This window comes from Copidosoma floridanum, unplaced genomic scaffold (genome assembly GCF_036245765.1).
Source record: "Copidosoma floridanum isolate Cflo_tuat_1 unplaced genomic scaffold, Cflo_Japanese_pri ptg000001l, whole genome shotgun sequence".
Taxonomy (NCBI): Eukaryota; Metazoa; Arthropoda; class Insecta; order Hymenoptera; family Encyrtidae; genus Copidosoma; species Copidosoma floridanum.
The window spans coordinates 24,798,995-24,824,790 of NW_028321878.1; the positions used below are offsets into that span (position 1 = coordinate 24,798,995).

The 25,796-nt window shown below is 38.0% G+C and overlaps 3 protein-coding genes across 3 annotated transcripts; all 3 read right to left on the reverse strand.

Moving 5' to 3' along the window:
• Positions 1-8,544: 8,544 nt before the first annotated feature.
• On the reverse strand, positions 8,545-9,516 carry LOC149376108 (uncharacterized). The gene has a single exon (XM_089593440.1). The coding sequence runs from the start codon at positions 9,514-9,516 to the stop codon at positions 8,545-8,547; it is 972 nt and encodes a 323-aa protein (XP_089449566.1).
• Positions 9,517-10,185: 669 nt separating this feature from the next.
• Positions 10,186-12,469, reverse strand: LOC149376109 (uncharacterized). The gene is made up of 3 exons (XM_089593447.1): positions 12,318-12,469; positions 11,287-12,136; positions 10,186-11,211 (listed from the first exon to the last, which is right to left on the reverse strand). Exons 1-3 carry the CDS (start codon positions 12,467-12,469, stop codon positions 10,186-10,188), a joined length of 2,028 nt encoding a protein of 675 aa, XP_089449573.1.
• A 233-nt stretch (positions 12,470-12,702) lies between these two features.
• LOC149376110 (uncharacterized) lies at positions 12,703-13,641 on the reverse strand. The gene has a single exon (XM_089593454.1). The coding sequence runs from the start codon at positions 13,639-13,641 to the stop codon at positions 12,703-12,705; it is 939 nt and encodes a 312-aa protein (XP_089449580.1).
• Positions 13,642-25,796: the final 12,155 nt, after the last annotated feature.

Below are 25,796 nucleotides of genomic sequence, written 5' to 3' on the forward strand. Positions count from 1 at the left end.
CGCAGGTAAACATAAACAACTTTAGTTCATGATGAACGATAAATAATTACCTATGCAAAATGCTTATAAGTAAGTAATCATCTTTATTAAATATTTACTATGATTTGTTATGTAAAAGAACGTAGAACATTTTGTCCAAAAAAAAAAGATTACATAAACGTTCCATGCTTTCTTTCATAATAAATCATAGTAAATAATAAATAAAGATAATGACAAACTCATAACTATTTCGCATAGGTAATTATTTATCGTTTATCACTAACTGAAATTGTTTATGTTTACCTGCGATGTAATGAAGATTTGTGCAACAGGTAAACTCTTGAGTCATCAAACTAAATGTCCGAATTATTTTGTAATTTTTAATGCTTAAAGCGAGTTTTTTAGTTTTGAAACTATTATTTAAAAGAAAAGTTGTGAAGACAAAAGTATTATGTGTCGCAAGACATAGTTATTTGTCTTAGAAGAACTTGATCTTGTGTCTGAGAAACAGCAATCATTCCCATAGAAAAAGGTGTAGGATAACGTAGAATTACAAACAGTAGGTTGTGGAAACTGGACGAGAAAGTTGTGGTGGAGTCAAGATTCAAGCTCACTGTACCTGTAAACAATAGCAGAAATAAAATAGTTAGAGAAGTTTAAGCATAAAATCTATTCTTTATTAGCAAATGCTTAATTACAGCATGGATTCTGCTAATAATAATGTTGTTAAATATGGGTGATGTACTGGTTGAGTATTTTTTTTTTGCAATCTATAGTTAAAAAATTATAAAGCCAATTATTTATCGGTTAATGACAATACGCGCTTTCTAATACTGGAGGCTATTTTTTATTACTGGACGTAGATCTACCATACGTGACAATAATGCCAATGAGCTGCACTACTCCTGAATAAACTAGAATAATCTTATATCGTGCCCATTGATAGTCAGTAATGATAGTAGATGCACTTGATATAACCCTTTTTGACCATGTCTATGACGTTAAGCGAGCTATATTCGAGCTATATCCGCTGTATGTGGTGTCATTTAACTATAATTAATAATATTTGAGTATTAATAATAACATTAATAAGTAACATATGTGTACCAAAATGCTTGTTCATTATTTCGTAATATGAGTAATTGTTTGAAAAATTAGATCTTAAAAATTTGTAGGGCTACTTGAGCACAATATTAGTTACAATGTCACTGCAATATCTACAGAGCCTCGATTAATATCAATAAAGTGGAGAAGCAGCATAACCTTGTCAAAAGTACATAGCTAGATGAGCATTCTGCAAATATTTTATTTTTAATAAGTTTAATACGAAGAACACCCTTTGCTTAAGTATACATTGTGATAGAAGAGTTTGAAAAATAGTTATTTACTTCACCAACGAACCATCAGATTAGTATTGTGTATAAATATCCTTTTCAAATCATAAACTTGCATTATTTATTATTAAATTTCAGTATTCATTATCAATCTATTACCAGTTGTGACAGAATTCTATTGTTTACTGCTATTTTGAGTTTTACTTAAACTTGCATTCAGTGCATCAAACAACTTTTTGACTGCTGTCGGAGAAATGTATTTTCTTCAAAAGTTTATAGACAGTGCCAATCAGTACATCATGGTCATCTTGTTTCGCTTTTATACCCAACAATTTTCATCATGAAACAAATTTAGTTATTTTGATCATTGTAAGGTAGTAATCCTTACTTCAGGTGTACACATGAGGGCCAAATGTTTTGCGTCTGACTCTAAGGTACCAAAAAATAGTGTACAAGAATCATTTTTCAGCTTCTTTGTTATTGTCAAGCAATAACGATAATTATTAGTAAAAGTCCATTAAGTGGATAAACATGTTTCTTAAGCAATTTTAACAACTAACTGGCTGACTTTTGAACTGACCAAATTTTAAAAAATTTTCTTCGCAGGCTTTCTATTCTATTATCGATATCACACGACTGCTGCAGGTGTGTCTAAGGTACTCGTCAGATTGCAAAAGCTGAGAAGTGGATATAAAATCTTTCAAGTTTTAAAACTAGATGTTTCAATGTAACACGTAGATTCATCAGACTGATGATGTAATAAGGTGTGTAAGGTTTATGCAGCTTAAAAAAAAGTGCACATAGAAGAAAAAAATATAAGTTTTTCTTAAAACGTATAGTACAATGAAAAATTAAAAATTTAAAATAAACATAGCTCACATGTGCTTACTATCAATCATTATTTTTTGAATATTCACAGGGAGAAGCAGAAACTTTTTAATATGCTATTAAATACGATGCTGTGGTTATATTGCATCTTTTCTTTGTTTTAAGTCTACAGTGACATTATAATACTTGGTAAAATCTTACTAATATATAAAGCAAAGTCGCTAAAACCGTTATAATCAATAACCGCGAAAACTACTGAACCGATGTTGCTGAAATTTTGCATACCAATTCTTGACACTTCCTAGATGGTTTTAGTATAGTTTTTATCTTAAAAAATTTAATAACAATCACAGTAAATAAATTCAAAGTTTTGCAAAAATACGCCAGTTTTTCATGTTGGTTCAGTTGGATCCACTAGGTGGCGTTGACATAAAACCGAAGCTACCTGCAACGGAATTAAATAAGTGTGGTTATAATACGCTGGAGCGTCTCAACAATTTCTGCCATTGTTTACTGGCAAGTCACCGAGCTGTATCTACAATGTAGATGACAGTCGTGCAGCTGGGTATCTCGGTTACTGGCAATGCTCTTTTTCAATGGGCAAGTGACCTAAGTCTACTTTCACCCTGAACCTCCAGGATTGACGAGTACCACCAATAAAAAATTTATTCTAACTGATAACGTCTGTGGTGGAGGATACCAGGAGACGTGTTTGGCCAGAGCACAACCTGCTCCAACACTTCAGAGTTGTGTGGCCATACCACAATCTGGCCTGGTACCGTCAGAGAATTTTTTACTACAAATATAAGCCAAGGAAGACAGCCCTAAAGAGTACGGGCATACACAACGGCTGACTTCTTAGTGGTTGTTCTAACGGTATACCTACAGAGAGGGTATTCTCCAGGCCCACTTTCCCGACTAACTATGAGCGGTTGGTTATCCGGGGAAGAACCTGAAGACCAAATATTCTTTGTTCAGCAGCGTATCTTCCTCATGTATAGTCTCCGTACACAGAGACTCTGAGATTAAGAGTTCATCATCAAGAATAATAATAAGGTATAGTTAAAAATTTTACCACTGGCCTTTTTCAGGGCAAATATAAGTATTTACGTTCCCTACTTAACCGTTAATCCCATCGGTTCTTTTAAGGGCCACCTAAGTTTAAACTACCTTGCCAACAAATACAGTTTTACTACCATTTCCGGAAACGTTATTAGTCGACTACAATACTATGTAAAGCCGACCACTATTAAACAAAGTCAGTCATTCACTGGCAGACGTCATGAGCGAAGTTATTCGTCGCAAGGCTAGAAACCCCAGTGACGACCCTATATTACCCTCTCGACTCTAAGCATCCAACCAGGAATCACCGATCCTCTCCAAAGTCTGCGCTGGGTGAACCTAACAGCTATGAAGAGAAAAAAAACTTGAGCCAACGGGAGTCTTCAACGGGCAAGCATCACGAATCAATCTCTCTATCTTAGATCATCAAAACAACTGAGTCTGCCAAAAAAGGTGCTTTAGACACCAACGTCTTAGACGTTATACCAGGAGACGTTGGGAAAGAGCACTACAACTAGCTCCAAAGCTTCGGACTTTGTAATTATTCTCCCGATCAGTCTGGGGCTTCAACAACAGGCCAGAGAAGATCACCCTGAGGTTTTCAAGCATTCACAATTGCTATAAACTTCAGTCAAGAAAGAGTTTACTTAAAAAGCTCACCGATCTTTTTCAGGGCCATTGGACGTCGAACAACCTTGCCAAAAAATATACTAGAACTTAACAAAGTTGACAGAAAACAGCCTTTAGGAGTCAAAAAAGTCTCAAGCATGCCAAAAGTCACAAGAGGATGAATTGGAAAAAAAACCTTAAATGTATCTAATAAATACAATTTCAGGTGTCAAGAAACTAACGCGGAGAATTTATTGAGATTGGAACTGTAGTATCAAAATCTACAAATAAAGAATCCATCACATGAGAGATCAGCTTTTTATTGTACCCTCACAGTAATCTCTTAAATCTTTAAAGATCTAAATTCAGATTTTCAAATAAGTAGAAGATGTATTTGTATTTTTGGGTCAAAAAAAAAATATAAATATTAAGCTCCAAGATTTTGTTTCTCTGGTAACAAAGTTGTGGGATAAGAGAAAAAAAGTATTTTTTAATATATATTTTTTGGGAGTTTAAAATCTTAACAGCTTTAAAAAATAGCCTTTTTCGTAAATCATACGATTTTTGTTCTGAAAAGTGTCAGAAAAACGTTTCACATTACATGTCAACCACTGCGGTGTTCCATTTAGTAATTCTCGGGCAAAGCCGAAATGGGGGCCCACTAGTCTTAAGATAAAGTAATGAAATAAATCACAATAAGTACTAATAGTCATTGTTATTTTGGGTTTCGTTGGACTGATCTGTTTCATATACAGTACTAAAATAGAATTTCTCTTTTGTTCTCTGATATACTCAATTATGGTTGCTATTGTGGTACAATTTACTAAATAATGTATTTAAGCATAAAAAGTTCATCGAAAAAACTGTTTTTTAAATAAAGTTAGCAAGTACGTTATTCTTTTAATCTCACACTTTTTTTTCTACATAAAATTTTTTTTTCTTGCTATTTTTGCCATTTTTACAGATGGCGAAAAAATATCGTTTCATTTTTGTTCACGAATTACATCTTTGGCACGAGTGCGTGTAAGGCGGTTTCTTTTAGATTTGGAAATAATAGTTCGCCCTCTACCGTTTTCATACTTTTAACATTTATCCAAAAATCACCAACTCCCATTTTATCCAGTTCATTCTGAAATTGCACGTAAAGTGATTTCTTCCACGTTTTTTTTAAAATTGTTCTTGTTTTCACTTTACTATGTTATAACTCTTGTTTTCACTCTAATATGTTTTGCACAAGCATTTAATATTCTGGAGGTAATTGTTCAATTGCATGTTCAGCGCAAAGATTGGTTGCATGTGCAGGACATACAACAAATATTATACCAGGAACAGCTGCTATTAGGCGCGATTTAACTCCTGTTTTTTTGTACTGAGCCATCGACGCAGTATGAAAAAATATTTGCAACTGGATCCATGTACTCCTTAAAAGAGTAGGTTATGCATTAAAATAGACGTTTGAAGCCTGCTTTGACCTTAACACCTTTAACAAATGTTAATGCTAGACTCGATAAGATTTTCTTAATTTGACCATTTGAATTAAACAATGATGGCCAACACCTTATCTTTAGTACCACTAGTCGATTTATGTATACAAATTAAAAAAGGCTGATGGCGTAAAATATCAGTAACTTCGTCTTTACCAACTACTGCAATGGCATTGGTGAGCAGAGCTTTAGTTTTTGTCGCTCTACAGCGCATTTCATTGAAAATGCTATTTTCATCCATTGTGCATGACCATTTTAGTATTTACGGCATCGTCTTAATCGGAATATTAAATTTAGCTGACATGGCAGCAAATATAAAATCTACTTTTGCCAAATCCATCGCATTTTCCTCCGTAGGCAATAAAAAATCTTCGGGGAGTGATGATTCTGCAAGACCAGCGTTTTTAAAATATTTTTTTTTTAATCGCATGACATTTTAAGGTCCACAACTTGGCATTGAGATCCACGTTGCACACTGACTAGTGAATGTGCGAGCGATTTTCCTTGTATAGGACTATCCATTTTTTGAAAGCTTTCACCCTCAACCATATTCTTCTACTCTTCAAGGGCCAGATTTTCTTTTGCTTGCATCTAATGACAGAGGGATTATCAAAGTTCATCTGAAAAAGTACGAATACTTCAGTTTTTTAGTATACCTACAATGTGCTTTAATGTCATCAATGGCTTACAATTTCACTACCAATGTCTAATATTATTTAATTTGTGTATTCTTGACACAGCTGTTCCATTCTCACCTGCAAAATGATTTAAAACACTTATGTTGTACTCATGTAAAATAGTATGTTAAAATGGCATACAAATCATATAGAGGAGTCACATATTTATATCTGCTTTTGTGAAAATTGTATGGAACACTGATAAACTTCTCATGATCTATTTTGTATACCATGATGCATAAGTTTCATTACAGGCCCGCAGTGCGTATGGAGCATAAGCAATTTGTCATGAAGCAATACTGTAATTAGTGAATCTTACCTTTTAAACAATAGCATTAAGCTTATACAAAACAACGATAGGCAAATGGTACAATACAAGAAAATAGATTTTTTCTATCTCACTTGTTTTTGAGCGTGTGACCCGTCCTCGGTAGTAAAAATAAAATTTGCCACGTAAGTTAGCGCTAACAGACCAAGGCTACCTTTTAAGTCTCTCGGGCCGTGAAATAGCCCTGGTAACGATAGAGTTCATCCAAAAAAACCATATATTATTTCTTCTCAGCTACAAAAAGACAAAAAATAGTATATAATTCACGGCCGACAGTACAGAAGCCTAACATTGTTTATATTTAGCTTTGTACAAAATAATTTCCATTGCTTTGGTTATACATCCGGGTACTGATAGTAACGTTACTCATCAGCATCAGAATGACTACTTGTTCACGGAAACTACTTTCAATTTGTAACAAAGAGTGCATCAAGCTATATTTGATGTGTTGCGAAGTATTATCGGTTCCTTATGACCAACATATCGTCCGGACCACGAAATGGTGTTGATCGCTCTTTACTTCGCTATCATGACTTTACGCTAAGAAGTAATATCTTTTTATCATTTGTCTGATTTTTCTTAAAACGTATTAGTCAATGAATTTGTTGACTACATCAAAGATGAAACTGCGTTACAGTAAACATCGTAAAAAATTAAAAGAAATTACTATCATGAGTTTACGTTTTGACCCAATAAAACAATATTTAAATGAAAATAGAATTGAGACAGCTCCTAGTTGTCAAACAATAATTCACCACCAGCCCTACTGCTTCCAAAGATTTTTTTTTTTTTTTTTTTTTTTTTTCCTCTTCATAACTATTATTATTTCTCTTTCCTAGTTGTTTTTCTTTTCTTTAGTTTATTATTTATGAACTGTAGCAAGAGTGTTGCTGCCCTGTTGGCTGCGTCTATTTTGACGAAGTCAACTGATTTGTTTCTTAAAATTTAGGAGGGATTGCGGCACAAAAAATACTACTCAATTTACAAATAATTAATTAAAATCCACCTAAAAAAAGGACAATTTTGCTGAATTTATCGGAACGGAGGATGGGAATGAACTAGGTGAAATAAATTTAAAATGCACTGATTATGAGCCACGAACGAAGATATATTTCGTGGCTCAAGGGAAAAACTCCGAAGAGAATAACCCAAGAGAAGAAAACTTAATGAAAATACAAACGAGTGAGGTTGAACAATAAATTTAAGATTAACTTCCTGCAATGAAGAGTGTGTACTTGTGTATTGTGTGTAGAAAACGTATACGTGCGCGTCCGCACGTGTCTCGAAAAACTCACGAATCGACAAACGTCGCACGGTCCGTGAAGCGGATTTTCGCCGTGCTTTACTCGCAGCACGCCAAGCTTCTCGAAGATGATGCAGATGACAATGATGATAAAAAAAAAAAGCGTGAGAGAAATTAACCCCAAAAAGGTGACCCCCAGATACACGTGTGCGTGATGATGATGAGGAAAGATGTAGAGACCAGTAAGACGAATATAATACCCAACTATGACAGATACTCGAGATCGCGGTTGACAACTGTAGACCGCTCTGTATAGACAGATAGTTCGGAACTGACCCGGCGCGCCCACCCAAAGTAGCCGCAAGACCCCCCTTCCCCTTTTTAATTCTCCCACCCGCTGCAGTCGTCAGGACCCATCAATCCCTTACACCTTATGTGGAAAGCCAGGAAAGGATAGAGAGAGAATGATGTAAGCAATTAAAAGAGGGGGAGAGACCTATGACCCGAGGACACTTAATAAGAGCAAAGAAGATGGAGATGTAGGCGCATGATAGAGAAGGAGAGAAAATGTCTAGCTAATGAGAGTATAGAGAGAGACATAATGAGAGTTGGCGCGAGAGCGATTAATTGTACCGACTGAAACAAAAGGAGAAAAAGGATGAAGGTACGAGAGAAATTGACCGGCGCTTGCATATGTGAATATGTAATGAATTTTGTATGAACTCGGTGTGCTGCCACCTTCGGCGTGCTGCGAGGTTGATCCTCCACCGCTCACGAGGCGGTCTACGAATTTTAGTCGTTTCGACTAAACATGCTCCCCCCGTTGCGAGAGAAGGCGAGCAAAATCGAAAACATCGTATGTGTGTAGCGTACTCGAAAAAATGCTTACTGTGCGAATCGTACGATGGTGTGAGAGTGTAGTGATGTGGAAGTGTGTCTACAATTCGAGCAATGTTTACACAAATCGGTTTAATACAAGACAGACAACACGATCGAAAATTCAGTCTTCTTGTGACGCTGAGATCGGTAGTGGACACAACGATGTGACGTTGCGTTTGAAGCTCCCTTGCGCAGTTTTAACGATGACGACTCGTACGATGCCATCAGCGCCCGGGTGAATCTCGACGACAACCCCCAGCCGCCATCGCATGCAGGGTTGATTTTTATCGATGAGGAGGACGACGGAACTGATACCGATCTCGTGATTGGACTTGCTCCACTTTTGTCGACGTTGAAGTTCGTGCAAATATTCCAGGTGCCATCGCTTCCAAAAATCATGTCGTGCTCTTGTGATGAAACGCCATGCTGACAATCGGTTACCTGGAACACAAGAAAGGTCAGCTTCCGGCAAAAAATTTAACGGTCTTCCAATTAATAAATGTGCCGGCGTGATGGCCGCTATATCATTAAGGTCATTCGATATACTATAAAGTGGTCTAGAATTGAGAATGGCTTCGATTTCGATAACGAGGGTATTAAGTACTTCAAAGGTTAAGAGTTGTTCGCCGATCACTCGCTTAAGATGGTGTTCAAACGATTTTACTGCTGACTCCCAAATCCCACCAAAGTGTGGTAAAAGCGGCGGATTAAAATGCCAGATGATGTTTCTCTGGACTGCGAAATGATCAACATCGTCACGAAACTGGTCGGAGTTAAACAGAGCGTACATTTCTTGTAATTCATTACTTGCTCCGACAAAATTCGTGCCGTTGTCCAAAAACACGTGTTTGGGAATGCCGCGTCGGCCGCAAAAACGCTTAAACGCGCCTAAAAATCCTTCGGTGGTTAAATCGCTCACTATTTCGATATGCACTGCTTTCGATGCCATACATACAAACACACAACCATAAACCTTAACGCGATTACGATTCCACAGTTTTTTCCCTTTGATGTACATTGGCCCGAAAAAATCTATTCCCACGTGAGTAAACGCGCCTGACTCGGTAACGCGTGCTGATGGCAAATTTTCCATTTTACTATGAATCGGATTGGAGCGATGGCGCACGCATTCTACGCATCTTCGTACGATTTTTCGAACTTGTTGCTTTCCGTCGAACAACCAAAAACGCTGTCTTATAGTGTGTAATGTAGTTTGGATTCCCGCATGCAAAGTACGATAGTGCGCATCTCGGATTATCAAATCAGAAACATGATGGTGCGATGGTAATAAAATTTGATACCTTTGGTCGAAGGAAATTTTCGCGTTTTTCAACCGTCCGCCAACTCGTAAAATACCATGCTCATCAACAAATGGATCGAATGCTGCTAACCGTGCACTTTTTACCCTTTTAGATGCAGACAGACGCGCGATTTCTTCAGCCAATTGCTCTGCTTGAATTAATTTTAACACCCGACGCTCCGCTTCAAGTTATTCTTCCACGCTGATCGATTTCCCTTTGAACTTATTTGAACGACGCATACGAAGACAATACGCAATCACGTTGACTAACTTGGAATATGAGGAAAATCGCGAAAAAATTTCTACCCCTGAATTTACTAAAAGACACGTTTTGCTCTTAAGACCTGGTAATTCGCTTGGTGACGTTAACGCCATTCTCGGCCACTCGCTTTCGGATTTTTTCAACCACTCAGGTCCATTCAGCCACATTCGATTTTTTAAAAACTCGATAGGTAATTGACCTCAGGACAGTGCATCAGCCGGATTATCTTTCGTTCGCACATGCATCCATTCGTGAACGACGTCCAGCGCTCGAATTTTGCTAACTCTGTTTGCTTCGAAAACTTTAAGAGTTTCCGGTGATTTTCTAAGCCAATGCATTACGATCGTTGAATCCGACCAGAGTACTACTTTATGAATTTCAAATTCTAGAGATGGACGCAATTCACTGTATAATTCCACGAGGAGCAGGGCACCGCATAGCTCCAGTTGCGGGATCATTTTTGACTTAACTGGAGCTACTCGAGACTTCGCACATACCAAACGCACAACGCAATTTCCATTCCGATCTACTGAACGCAAATAAAAACATGCACCATAACCTAATAGACTCGCATCGCAAAATCCATGTAACTCGATTTTCGTAGGCCTATCGATAAGGATTTTCCGGTCTACTGCAAAATTGCGGATGAGAGACAGCTGGTTCGCAAACTCCACCCATCGCGAATACAACTCCTGCGGTACCGATTCGTCCCAAACACACTTTTGTTTCCAACACTCCTGAATGATTAATTTTGCGTACAGAACTACCGGCCCCAATAAGCCTGGTGGATCAAAAATCTTTGCAATTTCGGAAAGTATATGGCGCTTCGTGATTTTATTCGGAATTGTAATTTTCTTGACGGTATAAATAAACGTATCCGCTCGCAAATCCCAAGTTACCCCGAGTGTTTTCGAAACTGCTTTCGTCTTTACCGCACAATCACTCTCAAAAATTTTCTGATCTAGCGTATCGAACGCGTATTGATGGTTAGATGCCCATTGTCGAATATTGAATTTTCCGCGCCCCAAGATACCGATAATTTCGTCGCGAAGTATCGCAAGTTCTTCGATTGAATTTGCACCTGTTAACAGGTCATCAACGTATAAGTCGCGTTTCAAAATTTTTGCTGCTCGCGGAAAATCGCGCCCCTCATCGTCCGCCAACTGGTGAAGCGTTCGTATCGCGAGATAGGGAGCAGAGGCGACTCCGTACGTGACCGTGTTTAGCTCGTATACCGCAATCTCTTTCCCGTGATTTCAAAAAATACGCTGATATCGCCTGTCGTCGGGATGCACTAATACCTGCCGATACATTTTCTCTATGTCTGCGGTTAAGACGAACGCATAAGATCGAAATCGCATCAAATATTCAAAAAGTTTTGGTTGAATGGTGGGGCCTACAAGTAGTTTTTGATTCAACGAGACGCCTCTGTCAGTTTTCGCGGACGCGTCGAATACTACACGCACCTTTGTCGTATTACTCGACGATTTTACGACCGCATGATGTGGCATGTAGTATCCGTCTGGTGTTTCGTTTTGCAACAACGTCATATGTCCGAGTGCTATGTATTCGTCAAGTACCTTCGTATATTCGCGATTGAGTTCATCGTCTGCTTGCAATTTTCGGCGCATCGCATGAAACCGACGAAGAGCTTGCGCGCGAGAGTTTCCTAAATCCACTACTTCTTCGTTAAATGGAAGACGCACAATATACCGCCCGGTTCGATCGCGTGTTGTATTTTTTACATAATGCCGCTCGCATAGAGACTCCGGATCTGATACGCCCACTACGTTCTTAACCTCTTCGATTTCCCAAAATTTCGCTAACTGTTCGGTTAAAGCACTTAAGTTACACGTCACTGCTGATGTTTCGAGGTTGTCATTCGCAATACCGCCCGCGATCACCCAACCTAATTGTGTTTTTTGCAACGTTAAATCGCTCCCGTTCGAAACGCGTATTTGACCGACTGATAGAAGTGATAACGTGGCTCCGGAGCCAATAAGCATATCTACTGGACGCGGAATATGAAAACGGGGATCGGCAAGTTTTAAATTTGGTGGGATAGCTATTGAAGACCGCGGAAAAGGCTCATCGGGTACGAAATCGGCTATTTTAGGGATGGTGAGAAAAGTTAAAGTTTTCGCGAAATCGCTTGTACGTGACCGGAAATTAATCTCAACCCGATACTTCGTAGTCGTGTTTAATGCGTTTATCGCGCCCACGGGGATATAACACGCATTTAACGGAAGTTTTAATTCACGCGCGAATTTTTCGGTTATAAAATGGGCCGTAGCACATGTGTCAAGAAGTGCGCGTGCTTCGACGAAATTACCCTGCGCATTTTTGACTCGAATAACTGCGCTCATCATTAGCTGTGACTGTGCGGCTTGGGTGATCGTCTCCAGCACGCCCACTCCAAGTCACGCGCTTGGCTTCGCATTCTTCGAGTCCCGATGGAGAGACGTGTGATGCCGCTCGCCGCATGTTTTACAGGACCCCGCTCTACAGTTCCCTGAGTGTACTCCTACGCAATTTTGGCACAATTTTTTAAGTTGAATAACTTTCCATCGCTCTTCGACGCTCAACTTATAGTATTCTGGGCGAGAGTAGATGCGGTGCTCCTCTCCGCAGCTCGAACATTTAAACGCGTTCGTGCTAGTGACCATCGCGCGCGCCTGTCCCGTGTTCTTCGCCCTTTTCGCAGCTGTCTCGAATTCTCAGTCCCCTTGACGCTTCGCCTCCTTTTCCTGATTCACCCGCCTGATTTTGTCCTCCATCGTAGACAAATGGAAAGTTGTTGTGTGGATGAATTTAAAAAACTGGTCAAGCGTTGGAAGAACATTTAAATCCAACGACTCTTCCCATTTATGTCTGATGGGGATTGGAATGGCCCACTCCAAAAAACGCACGATCATCGATTCATCCGGTTTTATGCCTAACGAATGCAAAACATTCAGATGCTGACGGGTGTCATCGACTAATCTTGACAACGCCTGTGCGTTGGCAACCTCTAACGGTTTGATGATAACATTCATCAAAGCATCTAAATGTTTTGACGCGAGAACTTTCTTCTGATTATATGAATCAACGAGAACCTTCCACGCATTTTTGTAATTTTCTGCGGTCGCGTCGAAAAATAAAATTTTGTTTAAAGCCTCTCCCTGTAATGCGTTTTGTAAATAAAAAAATTTAACTAGGTCATCGATATCCGTACGCGCGTCTACCATGGTTCTGAACGCGTTTTTAAACGTGATCCATTTTTTGTGCTGACCGTCAAACTTGGGTAGTTCAGCAACTGGAAGTTTTAAAAGCTTTTGCTTCTCGAAAAAAGTTGACGAGCCGAGAGGTTGTGTGCCGTTCATGGGATTGTTTACGGCCCCACCTGGCATGGACGTGATACGTGCCGCAAGTGAATAATAACGGTCCCTAATATCCTCGATCGCGATGTGATTTTCATCATCCGGATCAGGCTCGGCAAGCTCCTCGAAGGCTTCGTAGTGCAACTCTTCATACGCAATGGAACTAGTTTTTAACCGCTCGAGTCGCAGCATCGCATTGGTTTTGTCGATCGCTTTTTGTTCAAGAGCGTTCACAATCGACGTAAGCTGCCCCTTCAGGGCGGCACGTTTCGAAAGGACGGCTCTATTTTGCGCCATCCTTACTTAACGGATGTAACCCTGTCAAAGGTAAAACTAATTCTCAGAGCAAAACGATAAAAACTTAATAAAAAAATACAAACTTAAAAAAAAACAGAACAAAAAAAAAATAATAACTTGATAAAAAATGAGCTTGAAGAAAAAAAATTAAACTTGTTACAAAAAATAAAAACAAAAAATCGACTATTGTTAAATTTTCTAAATATTGTATTGAAATATACGAAAAAACTACGGAAGAAATTTATTAATGAAGCTAATTAATGAACTTAACTGTACTCGAAATTAAATATACTAAGATAATATGAAATATAACGAAAAACCGAATTGAGTATCCTTGACGAATCAATTGTAGTTAATGCAAATAGAACAATATTGTGAAATGCTATAGAATCGAAAGGTTAGAATGCTGAAAGATCCCGTGCGACCAGATATTTAAGAGCCACGCGACCGCAGCCCTTGGCGTGCAAGATCAAGCGCGTCCTATCGCCCCCCTTGTTATTGTCAGACTCTCGATTCTCTTCTACTACGCCTAGCTTTCCCGCGCGCGCGTGTTCCCACTCATTAACGACGCCTGATCACGTCTCCCAACGAATCTTTGTTTGTCTAGAAATTCTCTAAATTCAAATTTGATGTTCGCACTAAATTTCTCGCTTGCACGAACCGACACTCGCGTATTATAAAAACAACACTCGCGCACTTCTTATAAACTATAATTGTTTATTAATAAAATAAAAAGTATAAAGAATTTTTAATTATAACGGGACACTAACCGACAAAAACGTTAAATTAGGTGGGGTAAAATGTGGAATTAATGCTATTTTTCAAAAATTAAAAATTGACTCTAAAAAATAGAAAAAGGCTAAATGAATGCGAAATAAAAATAAAAAATGAAAAAGGGAAATTTTCATTCAATTAATATTTTTAATACGAACAAACAAAGAAAAAAGGTACAGAAAAAATTGGTTTGTACGGTAAATGCACAAGGAAGGGCAAGAATCAATAAAATAAAAGAAAAATGAAAACTGAACAGTAAATATTTAAATATAACGGGTGGTGAAAAATTATCGACTCTAGGACTTATCTTTGCTCGACGAAGATGCACGTGACGACTGGCGGTGAGATCCCCCGTTGCTGGCGCCGATGGCAACGGCCTCGTTAAATTTTCTCCAACTCCTTGTGGTCCTCGTGGCAAAGCGTCAATCCTCAGAAACACGATCAACAATTCGACGATGACACGCGAAAAAATCGAGTTCGTGATACGACAAGAAAAAGTTCTACCTCAAAGGAGGCACCATGAATTGTAGCAAGAGTGTTGCTGCCCTGTTGGCTGCGTCTATTTTGACGAAGTCAACTAATTTGTTACTTAAAATTTAGGAGGGATCGCGGCACAAAAAATACTACTCAATTTACAAATAATTAATTAAAATCCACCTAAAAAAAGGACAATTTTGCTGAATTTATCGGAACGGAGGATGGGAATGAACTAGGTGAAATAAATTTAAAATGCACTGATTATGAGCCACGAACGAAGATATATTTCGTGGCTCAAGGGAAAAACTCCGAAGAGAATAACCCAAGAGAAGAAAACTTAATGAAAATATAAACGAGTGAGGTTGAACAATAAATTTAAGATTAACTTCCTGCAATGAAGAGTGTGTACTTGTGTATTGTGTGTAGAAAACGTATACGTGCGCGTCCGCACGTGTCTCGAAAAACTCACGAATCGACAAACGTCGCACGGTCCGTGAAGCGGATTTTCGCCGTGCTTTACTCGCAGCACGCCGAGCTTCTCGAAGATGATGCAGATGACGATGATGATAAAAAAAAAAAGCGTGAGAGAAATTAACCCCAAAAAGGTGACCCCCATATACACGTGTGCGTGATGATGATGAGAAAAGATGTAGAGACCAGTAAGACGAATATAATACCCAACTATGCCAGATACTCGAGATCGCGGTTGACAACTGTAGACCGCTCTGTATAGACAGATAGTTCGGAACTGACCCGGCGCGCCCACCCAAAGTAGCCGCAAGACCCCCCTTCCCCTTTTTAATTCTCCCACCCGCTGCAGTCATCAGGACCCATCAATCCCTTACACCTTATGTGGAAAGCCAGGAAAGGAGAGAGAGAGAGAATGATGTAAGCAATTAAGAGAGGGGGAGAGACCTATGACCCGAGGACACTTAATAAGAGCAAAGGAGATGGAGATGTAGGCGCATGATAGAGAAGGAGAGAAAATGTCTAGCTAATGAGAGTATAGAGAGAGACATAATGAGAGTTGTCGCAAGAGCGATTAATTGTACCGACTGAAACAAAAGGAGAAAAAGGATGAAGGTAAGAGAGAAATTGACCGGCGCTTGCATATGTGAATATGTGATGAATTTTGTATGAACTTGGTGTGCTGCCACCTTCGGCGTGCTGCGAGGTTGATCCTCCACCGCTCACGAGGCGGTCTACGAATTTTAGTCGTTTCGACTCAACAATTTACCTCATACATGTTAGGTGCTTTATCAAATTAAATTGAAAATTTCGTAGCTAAAACTAGTGTAGCTAATTACAATAAATTAAACGTTTTTTTTACTAAGACTCATGGTAGTTATTAGTCAAATTCTTTTACTTACATACAGTCAATACAAACACAACTCTTCTATTTCACAATGGCTGCCAAATCATAGCGCCAAGCTCTGGCTTTGGTCTGGTAAAGTGTGACCGTTAACTGACATTTAACATCAAAGGTATTGGCTGAGTTTGAGCACGGGGAGGCTGTGTGGCCAGGTGAGAAAAAACAATGTTATACACTACTAAGCTGGGGCTCGAGGTGAAAGTAAAGCGGTGGTCACAATAAGATTAATGAAATAAATTTTTCGAATATAGCTCTTTACTTTCACTACGCGAGTATAATTTTTTGTTTTTTCTTTAATAACTTTTATTACCATAAATATCATAAATTGTTGTTCTAATAATAATAGAAAACAATTTTTTTGTTATATTGTTGTAATGCGACACAAACCAATACCCACATTTGTACTTTATGCAGGGCAGAAAAATCTTTGAATACAAAAGTCTGGAAATCTCCAAGCGATAGATAACGTGTAATTTTTATTATTAAATATAATGATTATTTTTTTGTAAATGTATGGGCACACCACAAGCCGGTTGGGACAGTAACAGTAATAACACTAATAGTAAAGGACACTACAACAGCGTGACATACTTCACAGATACATAGAACAAGGCTACATAGTGCCGACCAGTAATTCCTGCAAAGATCTAGAAGAAGAAGACGATACACGACACTACACAAATAACTATGCGTTACACACTCACACCAGCGTACACTTTCGTCAAGTTTTTGTAGTTTCCGGCATTAGGTCCTACGCCTGCAGATTAGTTAAAAACTGTACCAGGTAAATGTAGGGTTTTTGAGGGGGGATTTGTGACGTGGTGAATTGGAGATACATCCAAACACGTCACAGAGCCCTTGTCACCAGTAATAAGTGGCGAAAGTCTCGTAGGTAGCTCTCTCTCTTCTGCATGCAAATATTTTTTAACTTTACTAATTTTTCATAACATACATTAAACAAATACGTTACCACCGAAACAAAAGGTTACTAATAAATGGATGCATGTTGTATACTTACTCATTGTTGTTCGCTCCTGTGAAATACCATAAACAGATTTGTAGTTAAGTAGCAGAGCAAACAGAATATTACTTTACGTAAACACACGTATACATATATTTACTCTTGTTTATGGTATTTAGAGGAATTCAGATGAAACTAATACAATTATTTTGTAACGTATCTTGATATCAACAGAGCGTGTACTGACAATAACTCATGAGAGCTCAGATACGGTACAGTATAAACATTATATTTAAAAAAAGACGGCATAGCAGACCATCCTATCGTGGCTGGGAGAAGCAGCTATAGTTTTAGCTTTATAGTCTAATCTAATTAGCTGCTACCTATGTAACATCAATCTTTACGTATGGTACAGCGCGTGACGTAGTGAATTGGAGATACATCCAAATACGTCACAGAGCTCTTGTCACCGGTAATACGTAGCGAGAGTCTTGTAGGTAGCTCTCTCTCTCTCTCCTGCATGTGGCTTGCTGAAAAGTACGAAATCCCGGTATCCAGCCCAGAGGCCATAGCAGTAAGAGTAACTATAGAGCTCGGTCTGACTCTCTTTCCGTTCGTCCTATACCCGTGCCATGAGAATGTGTGTGTGTGTGCAATGGTAAGAGAATGTATCTGTGAATGGCAGCTATCGGTGTGTTGGTATCCCGTGATCGGACGTAGTGCTGTGCTGGCTGACAGTGTATGTTGGGCCGCATAGTATACGGTGTGTCTCCACGGCGAGACAAGGACAGACACTTGAGCTCGCTGGGAGGCTGGCACCAGAGCATCACGGCGCGGCCTCAGCAGACTCTCGCCTGCCAAGTTACCGTGAAATAGCGTAGCAGAAGCCTTAGTGCCTCATACACACACACACAAGCCAGCCCTCACACGGTCACCCAGGTTTCCCAGTGCCCTCAACGCCCGTAGTATCGCCTGGAGCATCACCGAATATTTCACTGGAGCAATATCCTGGTAGGTGAATACATATAGAGTTGGTGCTGTGTATCAAGTGCATGAAAGTGGTCGTGCCTAATTACCCTTCCCGGATGCCATTTAGAGTCAGCCCGAGTTCCCTACCACTAATTACCAGGTAAACGATATCACTAGATATTAATTAGTGACAACAGCAAGCCCCAACTCAGGAATCGTTGCCTTTGTGGTGTGCTGCGCCATAGTTGTAATTTCCATAACAGTTATCGATACGAATTAATAAGTAGTTAATAGTCAAGTGAATCGTGTTGTCGTGTCTTGTCTTGAGCGGTGCCAAGAGCAGCTGAGATAAAGTGGTGCCTCAGTGCTCGATTAATAAGAGCTTCTGAATAAAATAAAAGGACTATCCAATTGCGATTACTGTACCGCACTACCTGTTGCTGCAATCAGTGCTGCACAATACTAGCTGTACCCGGTCCTTTCCCAATCCCGATTAACTAAATGTTGTATGGCATAAGGTAATTAAAAGTATTAAAGGTAAAGAAATAATCACCACACACGTTAGTCGCAATCCCCGGCGTTTCAATATAATAAAATTGTATCATTTGTGGTTGAATTTAAATATGTAAAACGCACCCCTTTGACTCTTTTTGTGTCTCATTGTTATCCTCAAAAGTCTCGCTTGAATGATTTTTCGGCCAAAATGATTTACCCTTTCTTAGAAAGGCTAGTCTTACAAGCCATCAACTTTGACTTACGAGAGAATCAGGTGTGTATCTTGTTCCATCTTTGGCAGGATTATTTTTCGTTGGTACCTACTTCCAAAAAGAAGGCTCAGAATTTTTGATTATCTCACTTAATTTATTTGCTACAAAGGTTTCCAAATTATGTGGATCTTTTTTCAACCAACATAAAACAACCTTTGAATCTGACCAAAATACTTGCCTTATAACGACGAAATTATTTTCTTCCTTTATTACTTTAGCTGTTCTCGTCGCAAGCACAGCAGCTAGTAACTCAAGACGCGTTATTGACTAAACCTTTGTTATAGGGGTAACGTGACTTTTAGCTAATATAAACGGCGTATGAAATTCACCCTTACATTAATCGGAGACATAAAACTAACCTATCATTAAAATATTAGATTTTTAGTTAACCACTCATAATATAAGATATAAGGTCATTTTATTTTATTAGAAAGATATCGCATTTTTAAGTCAGATAGTCAATTAAAAATTCGAAATGGATAAAATTAAGTATCGAGCTGTGATAAAATTCTTAACGAAAGAAGACAACACGCCCACTAAAATCAAACACCGTTTAGAAGCTCTACGGAAGATCTTCTCCTCCGTATTTTACTATCAAAAAATAGGCCAAACAATTTTGTTTGGGAAGACCATCAATTAAAGATAAACCTCGTCCAGGATGCCTATCAGAGACCATTACTGGTGTAATCATCGAATTTGTAGAGCAGAAAGTACTGGAAGACAGACGGCTTAAGACTAAAGAATTAGTAGCAATGACAGGTGAATACTATGCTTCCTTGTTGCATCAGATGCGAGATGCTACTAAAAAAAAAACGTCGAGAAAAACTGTCACGAGGAGTGTTGTTGCTTCATGACAACGCGCCGGCTCACACATCAGGTGTTTCAAAAGCTGCCATGAAAGAATGTGGTTGCACTGAGCTCGAGCAACCACCATATATTTCTGACTTAGCCCCAAGTGACTATTATTAATTTTTAAAATTAAAATTGGACTTACGAGAAAAAAAATTTAACTCTGATGAAGAAGTGAAGTCAGCGGTTTCGTCACATTTTCAAGAGAAAAATTCAGACTATTTTTTCAAGGGTATAGAAAAGTTGATTAAGCGCTGAAAAAAATGTATTGAAATAAAGGGTGATTATGTTGAAAAATAATATAAGTGACTTGAGTTTTTCCTATACGTTATAGTTCATTTTGGACCTTACTACGTATTTCAGAATTTTTCAAGATGTAGAAAAACTTAACAATTGTAAAAAATTTATAAAATTTGTATATGTATAATGTTATTGCCCTACTGACGCTTCATTAAATATAGCTATACTCGCTCAAAATTTTTGTGCAGTTGGAGACAACAAGTTTTACAGTAGCATGAGTTATTTCAAAATTTTTCAGATACTGGGAAAGCCTTAAACGCCCGGACAATCAACAAAATGATCTATTAGTAGTAGTTCTTGCAGGAAATTTCTTTCAAATAGCTTTTAAAAAAAAACTATTCTTGTGTGTTAAATAATTACAGGTACCAATGAGATTTGTGAAGGATTCGTATTTAGATTCACCCCTACTTTTGATAAATTTTATAATACTTGTACATAAAGACAAGCGTAGAAATGATTTTTTCGTAAGAAAAAATTCATTTTTTTTTTAGTATGCCTATACTACACAAGAATACTGATAATAAGACGATGTCCAAATGTTCTCAATTATGAAATATTTCTCATGTACTACAACCTAACTCTTCGCAATTCATTCAAGCATTATACACAAAAAGAAGTTTACGCATGCATTTTAATGAATTATATATAATTTGTTTCAGATTTTAAAAATCTTTAGTGTACAAACTAACGAACCAAATGTGATAAGGATTTTCAGAGCACAAATGGAGAAACAGACAAATGATAACATAAGAATGATACATAAAATTGTATCAAGTGAAATGTTAGAAAATCTACACTTCTTTGAATTAAAGATTAATAATGGGCGAGTAAATGAAAAATACGATGATCATGGAAACTTACGGTAAGATGTACTTTATATAAATAATTCTTACACAACAATAACGTACTATTTATAAATAGTGCTTATCAAATAATACGATCAAGTAACTAAATCAAAAATATATTTCAAAATATTATAACTTCTATTGTTTATTCTTTTGTAGAATACACTGGGCTTGTTAATCACGATAATTCATGTTATATTAAAACTGCATTATAATCACTCTTTGTGACTCCTGAATTTTGCAATGCCATGTTCAGTCTTGAATTGAATAATTTAAACACGGTAAGGCAAAAAAAAATGTTGCATTGCAACTGAAAAAGCTATTCACAAAACTTTAGGTGTCATAATCGAATAACATACATCTAAATTTTTGTAATAGTTTTACATGTTAAATCAGTGTCATGACAAACAGTTTTGACTGGTATTCCAATGAGCAGGAAGATATAGACGAATTTTTTAGAAAAATTTTTTACTCGCTGCAAGCTGCATTAATTAATACAACTTATGAAGAAATAATCAACGAATTGTATGAAGGTGCGTATGAGTAATTATCAGGCAGTGATTTTTTAAAGGTTATTTTGCATTTTAAATTAATTTTATACCATTATTTTATTGGCTTTATTTTTAAAGTAGTTCATAAAATTAATTTTTGCTAAAATTGATTGATCATTGCGATATATTTATTGTGGATTGTTAACTTTTGTTGTGAGTGAGATTTTTTTACAATTTCTATACATGTTTCTGGAGAAAAGTGGATTTCATTACTGGCTTAGAATGTGAGATAACTCAATATACAAAAAATGTATTCTTAAGCATTTAACGATCGGTAAACTGTTCACCTAATGATGAAACTACCGATATTTTAGTGTAATATTTTTAACTACAAACATTACGATTCTAAACATATCATTTGAGTAGTAAAAATATGTTTAGGGAACAATCTCTTTTGGCTGATATGGAAGTGCTAACATTAAATGGTGCAAATCCATATTCATGTACAAATTGCAAAAAACTGTGTGATACACCAAAATTTTAACTATTTATAAGACTACCGTACATCTAAACATTTTAAATTTAAAGATTCGAGAACAACAATGTGACCCAAAAGTTATTGAAATTAAAAAAAACGTAAGTCATTAGTCATAGAAAATATTGAAATATTTCTAATTAACAGAACACAAAAAAAATTGACGGTGGGTGGGGGTAAAAAAATTTTTGATTTTTAGAATAAAATTTTCGTAACACTTTCCTGCACATGCTAAAACACATGTGTGTACGCAAAATTATAATCATTTTATTTTATAATTATCACATAAAAGATGTATAACAATTATTTTGCAGAGTAAATATATCGCAGTAGAGGATTATTATTCATATTCATGTGTTTGCCAATTAAACTCATTATATTTAGTCTTAAAAAAGAGCTAGAGACATTTGAAGCAGGCCGCTCTCTTAAGTCTATTAGTGCGAGGAGCAGATATCGCGTACATCCCATAGACGCGCCTGAAAATTGTCATATGTCCGAGAAAAATTAGCTTAATTACATCCTTTACATGCCTAAATCTTTCTTTTTAACCGTACTATAACCGTGCAAGATTATCATGCTAATATTTTTTTATACATTGTTAATTAAAATTCTTATAAACAAATTAATTATACCAATTTCATGCAAAAGTGTGGTTTTAAAGTGATAAAGCATTTTTGTATATCCTACTACAATCAATTTAAAAGTTTGGATCCTTAGCTTTAAAGTAAGGGATGTTGAAGCTCTATACATCAATAAGAAGCCGATGGAGCGAAACAGCTTGGAATAACTACCGTTTTTCAATCATTTAACATTTACTTTGCAATATCTTAGGCTCAAATAAAAATTTTTAAAAAATTCTTGCTTATGCACAATTCTTATAATTGTAGTAATCAACTTTCTAAGTTCATTCATTTAAAGGCATTTCCTACTGTTTTTAGTAGTGTTATAAGCATTTAAATTATTAATAACAGTTTTTTAAGGCAACTTTACGAAAAAAAAAGTTGAAGATTCGGATTCTGCTGTCAAAAATTCATGGAAAGCACTTGTTCTCGTGGAAGTCAATCAGCCACGAAAACTTCCTTAGCTGCCGTACTACATACGGGGAGCTAATGATGCCACCAACCGGTGCATACTTCGTACTTCTTTAACTACCTGTGGTCTCGAGCCACTGCCCTTTTCGCTGACGCACCATGTGGAAAATCCACACACTACAATAGACTACGTATGTGTTAGCTTATTAGATAGGATGCACCGTAACACACAGGTGCAGTATTCAAGTGTCTTACGACATGACTTTTTTTCGCCTCTATATCAATAAAGGCCCCACAGTGTAGTCCACAACTGATTACTTGACGCTCATTTCGTGGCTTCCACTCAAAAAAATTTTACAACGATTTACAACAACTGGACTGGAGAGTCATCCACGTCGAATAGCACGTGGATAAGAAAGTGGAGATCGTCACTGCAAAAATTGAAGAGCTCTACAACAAGTATGCCCCTTACTGTTCGTTTACCCCGAAGAAGAGACATACACCCTGGATCCGGGATAAACTACGTGATTTACTTAGGGCTTGAAACAATGTCTGGAGAGCCTAAAAAAGATATAAAAGACTCTCGGATCATATAACATTCAAGCAATTGTGGAATAGAGCCCAGGTTGCTATGTGCGGTGCTACGTCTTTCTATTATGTATCAAGGCTTAGAGATTTAAGAAGTGCGAGGGAGATGTGGAGGTGCGTGAGAGAGATGAGTGGTTCTTCCCGTAGCAGGGAGACATTTGCCCTCCCTGCGACTTGTGACGAGATCAACGAGCACTTTGTAGGAGGTGATCGTCCAGTCAAACTACGGGATTTGCGTCCAACGCTGCAGATCTCTCCAGATGGTCGCTCTTACTTCTCTCACGTTGCATCGGAGAATGTCCTGGGGACGATTAGCTCTGCTAAGTTAAATGCACCTGGACCTGATGGTACTCCGGTTGACTACATTAAAAGGTGTATCCCTGTCATACTTCTGGGCTTGATGCACATTTTTGACTCTTCACTGCAGTCGGGGTCTTTTTCTGAGAAATGGAAGGGTGTACTCGTGCAGCCGATCCCTAAGCGTCGAACGCCTATAAAAATTGATCATCTTAGACTCATTAACATTCTCTCAGCCACTCCCAAAATCTTAAAGTCCGTAGTGGCAGAGCAGATGTTGGATTACACCCAACAGATTGGGTTTTTGGACCCCCAATCAGTCTGGTTTCGGGAGATGTTTCAGCATACATACGGTACTGTTGCAAGTAGTGGACGATATTCGTGGACGGTTCTGTGACTGCACGTAAAAGGCAAAACAAAGGTGACAACTGAGTAACCTGGAGGTGGATATGTTGGGCGATCGGTCTGGAGGTGTGCAAAATGTTGAGGTTATCAAAGCAGACGGGGCGCCATCTGCAGATCACTTTGCTGGTGGCAGTTGATTTCTCCCAGGCGTTCGATTGGATCAATATAGGTCTCATGACTGATAAACAGTCGAGAATGGATTCTTCCGATTCATCGTGTGGCTGGGTCCGGTCGTATTCGTCAGGTTGGTGACAGGTGGTAGTGGACGACTGGGGTAATAGATCTGCGCCTTTGGATAGAAGATCTGGAGTACTGTAAGGGAGTATCTTGGGCTTACTTTTGTTTTCACTTTGTGTGAATAACTTGCCGTTGGTCCTTCAGCACTGCAAACACCACATGTATGCCAACGACTGCGCTATATATATGCATGACCATTATGATGAGTTGCCTTACGTGGTATCTCGGATGAGCTCTGACCTTGCTAGACTTAGCCGTTGGGCTTTGATGAATGGACTGAAGATAAATCCAGAAAAAATTCAAGTAGCATGGTTCGGTTCTCGTAATTTTATCTGCCACATCCATTGGGAGAATATGCTTAGAGTGCGTATGGGTAACTGCGAGGTTGAATACAGTAACTTAGTTAAAATACTTGGTGTGATGCTGGATAGTGCTTTGACCTTTAATCTGCAGACGATCGAAACGGGAAGGAATAGTTACGTGGCACTTTCACCTTAACGTTGATATGGCGACTCGCTAGAGCCCTAAATGCGCTTGCTTCTGGTTGTCATTAATACTGCCTTGCTACGACTATGGAGTGGGCCTGTTCCTCGGCCTCACATACGAAGTAGTGACAAGTATGCAGTGCAGTATAAACGCTGCCATTCAATTTGTTCCTGGACTCACGTAGAGTAATCATGTAACGCCCACATACATGCACTCGGGAGTTATGCCTTACACTGTTTAACGTGATTTAATGTATATTTATTTGCTGTGTTCGGTGTTGAAATCTGATAAGCCAGCATATCTGACAAATAAATTTAGTTACAAGTCTGTGGACAGGCCGGGCTCCAAAAGAGCGTCACTACGTGACTATAAAATACTTGGAGCAAGGACTGATGTTTATATGGACTCTTTCAGAATCTGCGTGGCGAGACTGCGGAATGTCCTACCGGAGAAAATCCGTGAAAAGTTTGACAGGCCGTGCTGTAAGAAAAAACTTGCAGAATTTCTATTGCAAGTTTACTATGATCTGCCTAAGAAAAATTGACTGTGTTAAAATACAGTGATATTATTATACTGGACATTTTTAAGGCTACTCACAGATCCTTCCATAAAGAGAATCATCTTTGTTTTTGTTTTGTTTTTATTCTTATTTCCATTTCTTACTTTTTCATTTTTTTTTTTTTTTTTAGTATTTAATTTTTATTATTTTTTGTATCACTGTTTTTTATTGACTTTCTTGCTTATAAGTTTGTATGAATATTATTGTTACTA